Source organism: Alexandromys fortis, unplaced genomic scaffold (genome assembly GCF_014885135.2).
Source record: "Alexandromys fortis isolate MF-2015 unplaced genomic scaffold, M_Fortis_MF-2015_v1.1 scaffold_0, whole genome shotgun sequence".
Taxonomy (NCBI): Eukaryota; Metazoa; Chordata; class Mammalia; order Rodentia; family Cricetidae; genus Alexandromys; species Alexandromys fortis.
The window spans coordinates 39,649,314-39,656,856 of NW_026067949.1; the positions used below are offsets into that span (position 1 = coordinate 39,649,314).

Below are 7,543 nucleotides of genomic sequence, written 5' to 3' on the forward strand. Positions count from 1 at the left end.
AAATCCTGTTCTACCTAGGTTTTCGATTAGCAGGAGAAACATATAGCATAGGCCCATTTTCAATGCAGATGATCACATTTGTTCGTGATTACAGAGGAATGTAAATCTATGATACAAACTCCATTTTAAAATTTTGCATTTTATTTGTCTATTTTCTATTTATTGAAAATAGATGTTCTCATCCATAAAATTTATTTTATTTTTGGATTCCCATTGCATGGCTCTTAAACATTCATCTCTACACCTCTCTTTGAAACCCTTATAAAACAAATAGACATTGAAATATGTATAATAAAATAAGATAAAAGAAAAATGAATAAACCAAAATAGCATAAATTCCATTTTTAAGATAGAGAATTATATTTATATATGTGTAACTTGATCTTTCTCTCTCTTTCTGTGTGTTCATATGTGTGGGATGTGTGTGTATGTTTGTGTGTCATCTGAGGACAGAAGAATGCTTTGGATCCCGTGGGATGCTGTTATAGGCAGCTGTATGCTGCCAGAAGTGAAGGCACAGAACTAAGTTCAGGTCATCTGGGTGAGCAACACCTGCTCTAAAAGATAATTCACCTCTCAGGTCCTGCAACTGCCAGTTTTGAATGCCTGCTTATTTACAAAATAATAGCAGGCTTTAGTAAAGGGTGGTGTGTGAAAGTCCTCAAATAGCCTCCAAGGTAATGGACGAAGTACAAGGCGCAGTTTTGTTCTTATCATACGTTCCTACCACCAAGTCTAAAGACACTTATTAAGTGTTTTTCTGTCTGAACATGGCGTTAATAACAAAAACATCATTTGTCTACTGTATTTCTGTGTCATTAGTGACTTCAGAGAGTAGCTAGAGCTATCGTGACAGCTTCGATTTCACACGAGGTTTCTGCTGTCACACCTGAACAGGCTGTGACCATCTCTGTGAGGATGCCACACTGAGGCACTGTTTCTCACCTTCTGTGGAATCTGGGCAAGGCCTGCTGCAATCACGTTGGCCCTTTCTTCTGTTAGGGTACCCACCATGGACCCCAGGGAAAACACTACCACACCATGTTCTCCGGAAGACTGGACAAAGTCTTCTATTTCCTGTTGATGAAATATCAGTCCATCATAAACAGCAGTAACACTAAACAACCTGCTTAAAATGGATACCAACATTGACAGAAAGAAACTGAGCAGCATTAGAAATGATCAGAGTGGTAGGTGCTTTAAAACTATTCATATCCACATATAAGATGTAAGTTGTATTCAGCTGTAAATACAGCTCTGTGTGTTACACATACTCACACAAACAGTTCTTTTGATCTTGAAAGGCAAGATTTGTTGATATTTAATTTAAAGTTCTCTTTCTCTCTTCCTAGTCCTTTGGCCACCAAATACCTGCTTTCTGTTTCTATTATTTTGACCAATCTAGGCAGTTCTCATAAGGTCTTCTTAATTTATTTCCGTTTCATCATTGGCTAGTTTACCTAGTGTACTGTTATTAAGGTCATACCATGTGTTTCTATACCCTAGGTTTTAATGATTTAGTTATTGTTTTTATTTGCACACTCTATAATTTTTTATCAATAATTCTAGTGATATCTAGGTTGTTTATCCCTTTCTTAGTTACTGTTCTAATGTTGTGAGGATACACCATGATTAAAAAAACTTCAAAAAGAAAGCATTTAATTGGGAATTTGTTGAAAGTTTCAGATGGTTTTCTATGTGCATCATGGTGCGGAGCACCATGGCAGGCAGGCATGGCACTAGAACTGTAACTCTGAACTAAACCCGTAGTTATAAGAGGCAGACAGATAGAAAGAGGCCAAGCATAGTTTGTGCTTTTGAAGCCTCACAGCCTACATCCAGTGACACAATTCTCCAACTAAGACATACTTCCAAATCCTTCCTAAACAGTTCACCAATTGGGAACCAAACTTTCAAGTATATGAGCCTATGAAATCATTCTTATTCAAACCCCCTTGCATGCTTCCCTTCAGGAATAGTGCTGCCAAGAGCATCCTTGCATTACTATCTCATTGAAGTCCTTCGTTCAGTTCTTTTGCATACATTCTCAGGAGTAGAACTCATGGATCGCCAATCTATTGCTAATTTTGTTAAGACTGTCCACTATCTTTTTATTTGTGTTCTTTCTAATAGATGTCAGTTTCATTGGAAAGAAATATACTATGTGCTGTCAATTTGTGTAACTGTGTCTGTTCCTGAAAACATATGTTTAGGTATGTATCTTCAGGGGTGTGTTCTCACTTGTGTGAGTGGTCAAGAAAGTAAATAGAGCCATTGTGACTTGTGAAAACAAACTTTTATTTTTTAACATCTATTTTCTCTCAAATCACTTTCTAAAGGAGTTGGTCTGTGGACCTTTCTCTATATAAGGTATTTGTTCATTCTTTTTACACTCAAATATAAGAAAATGTTTATGCAAAACAGAACCTTGCTGAATTAATTTAATCCAAATGATAGTCACACTCTTTTGATGGAATAGATATAGGCATTTCTACTGGCCACTTACTTATCTAAATTCTTGTGACTGGCTGAGTTTGACGAACATTCTGAAAGAATAAAAGATAATCACCCTTGCTGAACTTGCAAAAAAAAAAAAACTGAAGCAAACAAATGGGACTATACTTACCTTTGGTAGAGGCTTGGCAGGTCTGCAGTGGAGTCCTCCCACAAAATCAAAGTTTGGTAAGACAGGGTGAGGAAATTCCAAATCCCAGTTGGTTCGAATGAGCCATATATCTGCCTTCCCCATCATCTCAGCGAGTGTTGTGGGTTTTCCTGAAGAGGAATCAGGACAGCCAAGGGAGGACAGGTGAAAAAAATGCCAGGAGAAGATGAATATGCCAGGTAGTCCTCTGGAAATAATTTTGGTTATGTAGCTGGTGTTGTTTATAAGTGTATTGCTGGGCTAGAAAACATATAATTACATATATATTTATGCGTCTATTTATATCTGTGTATAATGTTTGATACAAGTTTGTAATATGTTTCTCATACTTATGCTTAGATATATGTAAACTCAAAGTCATTGTGGAAGTGATGTGGGAGGAGATCCCACATCTGTAACACACTTTAGAAATTCATGATTACACCTAGATAAGCATTTTATATATAATAAATTCTGTCACCTGTGAATCCTGCTTGTCACACTCAGGGAAACACTGTTCCCTGCTCCTCCCCATCCTGTTTGTCCCGTTTAGCTTCCTGAACCTTGATGTGCGCTCCTCTAGGTGAACTGAGAATTTTGGGCTGTTTTGTTGTGTTTTGAGGTTTTCTGTGGAGCCCAGGGTGGCTCCTGTGTCACTATTTAGCCATAGTTGATCTTGAACTCCAAATGCTCTTCCTCCACAATGCAGCTGCTGGGATTACAGGTGTGAGCTGCCACGCCCAGTGTAAAAATTCATGGGGATTTTGCTTTAGCACTTTAAGACAGCGTCTCACTGTAGCGTCCAAGATGATCTCAAAGGGAATTTTTAGTTATTTCTGTGTTCCTTGTCTTCATGCTGTTCTTGATTAGAGATTGACTATGTAATAATTATGCTTGCATAAGTTTGTTTGCAGATAATAAAAGTAACAAGTCAAAGCGTGGAAAGAGAGATGTTTGGTCATTAAAAATATTTTAAAACACTGTAATTAGTAATCATTGTTTCTATCCTTCAGTGGTACACATTTTAAATACAATTGTAACCCTTCTAATAAATAAATTAATGCAAATTCTCCAAATCTTAAATTCATATGTTTTCTGTGCTTAGTATATAGACAGTGTATTCACAGCTGTGCAGAAATTTAGCAGGTGAAATAAAAAATATTTCAAATATTAAATGAGAAAACTAATGTATATAAAGGGAAAAGTTCTCAAAGCTATGCGTACCCCTAAGCTAGAAATACTTAGTAGTCTCTAGGCAATAAGTACAAATTGAGGACATGGCGCTTTATTTTTTTTAAAGCTATTGTTTTAGCGACTAGTGAAATGAATGAGGTGGTAAAAGTATTTACAATGAAAGCTCAATGAATTAAGTTCAGTCTCCATGCATGCCTCAATACCTGCATGGAACCTGACAATCCAAATAAAAGTGGAAGTAGAACCTCATCAAATTTGAATCTGGCCGGGCGATGGTGGCGCACGCCTTTAATCCCAGCACTCGGGAGGCAGAGGCAGGCGGATCTCTGTGAGTTCGAGACCTGCCTGGTCTACAGAGCTAGTGCCAGGACAGGCTCCAAAGCTACAGAGAAACCCTGTCTCAAAAAACAAACAAAAAAACCAAAACAACAACAACAACAAAACAAAACAAAACAAATTTGAATCTGAAATCCACATATGTGACACACACACTCACTCATACACACATACACATATACACACTCACACAGAGCACACACTCCCGACCCATGAGACAAAAGTGCATGCACATACTCATGTTAATAACAGTAATGGTATCAATGGGATAATGATGATGATGTCACCACACAAGACAGCCTATAGTTTTAAAACATGAGTTATCATGAACACCTTCAGTAATGTTGCAGGATGCAAGATTTAGTCGAAAAAATCAGTAGCCCTCTTTTACACAGATGATAATTGGGGTAAGAAAGAAATCAGAGAAACATCACTCTTCACAATAGCCACAAATAATATAAAAGATCTTGGAGTAACTCTAACCAAACAAATGGAAGACCTGTATGACAAGAACTTTAATTCTTTGAAGAAAAAAAAATGAAGAAGACACCAGAAATCAGAAAGATCTCCCATGCTCTTGGGTAGGTAGAATTTACACTGTAAAAATGGCTATCTTATCAAAAGCAGTCTACAGATTCAATGCAATGCCCATCAAAATCCAAGCAAAATTCTTTACAGATCTTGAAAGAACAATGCTCAACTTCATATGAAAAGCAAAAAACCCAGGATAGCCAAAACTGTACAATAAAGGAACTTCTGGAGGCATCACAATCCCTGCCTTCAAACTCTACTACAGAAGTACAGTACTAAAAATAGCTGGGTATTGGTATAAAAACAGACAGGAAGACCAATCGAACTGAATAGAAGACCCAGATATCAATCCACACACCTAGGAGCACCTGACTTTTGAAAAAGAAGAAAAATATAAAACGGAAAAAAGAAAGATATTCAACAAATGGTGCTGGCATAGCTGGATATCAACATGTAGAAGAACGAAAATAGATCCATATCTATCCCCAGGCACAAAACTCAAGTCCAAATGGATCAAAGACCTCAACATAAAACCAACCACATAGAACCACACAGAAGAAAAAGTGGGAAAGACACTTCAATGCATTGGCACAGGAGACCACTGCCTAAATATAAGGCCAACAGCACAGACACTGAGAGAAACAATTAATAAATGGACCCCCTGAAACTGAGAGGCTTCTGTAAAGCAAAGGACACAGTCAACAAAACAAAATGGCAGCCTACAGAATGGGAAAAGATCTTCACTATCCCCATGTTGAACAGAGAGCTGATATCCAAAGTATACAAAGAACTCAAGAAATTGGTCACCAAAAGAACAAATAATCCAATAAAAATTGGGGTACAGACCCAAACAGAGCACTTTCAACAAATTAATCTAAAATGGCTGAAAGACAATTACTGTAATGCTCAACATCCTTAGCCATCAGAGAAATGCAAATCAAAATAACTCTGAGATTTCATCTTACACCTGTAAGAAAAGACAAAATGAGAAACAATGATGACAACTTTTGCTGGAGAGCATGTGGGGTAAAGGGAACACTCCTCCATTGCTGGTGGGAGTACAAACTGGTAGAGCCTCTAATACATATCAATATGGCAATTTCTCAGAAAATTAGGAAACAACCTACCTCAAGACCCAGCAATACCACTTTGGGTGTATACCCTAAGGATGTTCCATCATACCACAAGGATACGAGCTCAGCTATGTTCATAGCATTATCATTTGTCATAGCCAGAACCTGCAAATAACCTAAATACCCCTCGACCAACGAATTGATAAGGAAAGTGTGGTACATTTACACAATGGAGTAGTACACAGCAAAAAAATAAATAAATAAATAAATGACATCTTGAAATTAGGGGACAAGAGAATGAATCTAGGAAACATCATCTTGACTAAGGTAAGAGATCCAGAAAGATAAATATGTACACACTCATAAGTGGCTTTTAGACATATAGCAAAAAATAAAAACAGCCTATAAATCACAATCCCAGAGAAACTAGACAACACAGAGGACTCTAAGAGAGACATACATGGATCTAATCTACATGGGAAGGAGAAGAAGACAAGATATCCTGAGTCAATTGGGAGCATGGGAATCATGGGATAGGGTAGTAGGTGAGGTGAGCAGAGAAAAATACATAGATCAATTAAAAAAATTTAGAAAAATAAGAATAAAAACAAGAAGAAAAAACCACAAGTTAAAAAACTTGTCGATCTGTTACTTTTTAGAGAAATTCTCAAAGATTTGCTTTCTGTGTGTGTGCTTTTCTGAAGAGTCCCTTGCAAGTCATAGACAAGGCTCTGCAGTTGACATTGGGACCTAAGGTTTTCTACAATGCTTTGATATTGGCAGATAATTTCATAGTTTTTTCACCATTTTACTTAGGAAAGAGAAATATGTCTGTTGTCAATCCTGTTGCTTCAAGTTCCCCTTCAATGACACAGCAAATTTTGAATGCGACAATACCAGTTGATCATGGCACTTACCCAAGACTTCACTGTAAAACTGATCCCATCTCTTCTCGTTATATGTTTGGAACCAAAAGTCAAAAGCAAGCACATAGATCAGATTTTGTACCCTCTCGATGAATGTCATTCGATCACTCAATTCTGACATAGCAACAGGCACATAGGAAGGAGGTAGTGGCAGTCCTCCACTGTACTTCTCAAGTGTGGAGCCAGGGAAGAATCGGAGACTGTACACCAGAGGTATCTTGAGAATCTCAGCCAGCAGTTCACCACAGGGCACGAAGGGATCTGCTACTATGACATCAAAGCTTGAATTTTGTAGTTTTGTCATGAGTTCCTTGTTAAAAACTACATCTTTGCAGAGACTTTCAAAATAATTTGAATCTTCCCAAACCACTTCTTGCAACAATACAAAGAATCCCCAAAATGATTGCTTTGGCAGCTCATAAACACATTTTCTGATTGATTCCATGTAAAGTGCTGCCACATCATCCAGGGAAGTGGATGAAGGGTATTTCTCAAATTCAATAGCAGATGTGTCTCCAACCTCATAAGAAAGGGAGGCTGAGGGTATCAGAACTGTCACTTCATGGCCCTTCTTTACAAGTTCATCCAGGATTGTCCTTAAGTTGAGCCAATGACTGTATTCCATTGGCCACACCAGCACCTTCCCAGCATTCCCAGATCCAAAGAAGCCACTCAGCTGTAGCAGGAGCAGGGCTGCTGTCATTTTCACAGACATCTTGGGTAAGCTCATAGTTGCTCTTCAAATGGTGATTTGCGGGTCTTACAGATATAGAAAGAGCAATAATTAGTAAAATGTAACTTGTGCCCCCTAAAGCTAATACACATGAGACAGTCACAAT

General features: G+C 37.8%; 1 protein-coding gene across 7 annotated transcripts in view; it reads right to left on the minus strand.

Annotated features, from left to right (window-relative positions):
* Positions 1 to 7,543, minus strand: part of LOC126506293 (UDP-glucuronosyltransferase 2B31-like) — a 56,390-nt gene that overhangs the window by 25,070 nt on the left and 23,777 nt on the right. For 6 of the 7 annotated variants that reach the window (XM_050149715.1, XM_050149719.1, XM_050149717.1 and 3 more), the window contains exons 2-4: positions 6,696 to 7,463; positions 2,627 to 2,775; positions 946 to 1,077 (exon numbers count right to left, since the gene is read on the minus strand). The exons of the other annotated variant lie outside the window; for it this stretch is intronic. In XM_050149715.1, the coding sequence (XP_050005672.1) occupies positions 946 to 1,077; positions 2,627 to 2,775; positions 6,696 to 7,434 (1,020 nt within the window). In that variant the 5' untranslated portion in view covers positions 7,435 to 7,463. The remainder of the gene's footprint in view (positions 1 to 945; positions 1,078 to 2,626; positions 2,776 to 6,695; positions 7,464 to 7,543) is intronic. 7 annotated transcript variants of the gene reach the window in all.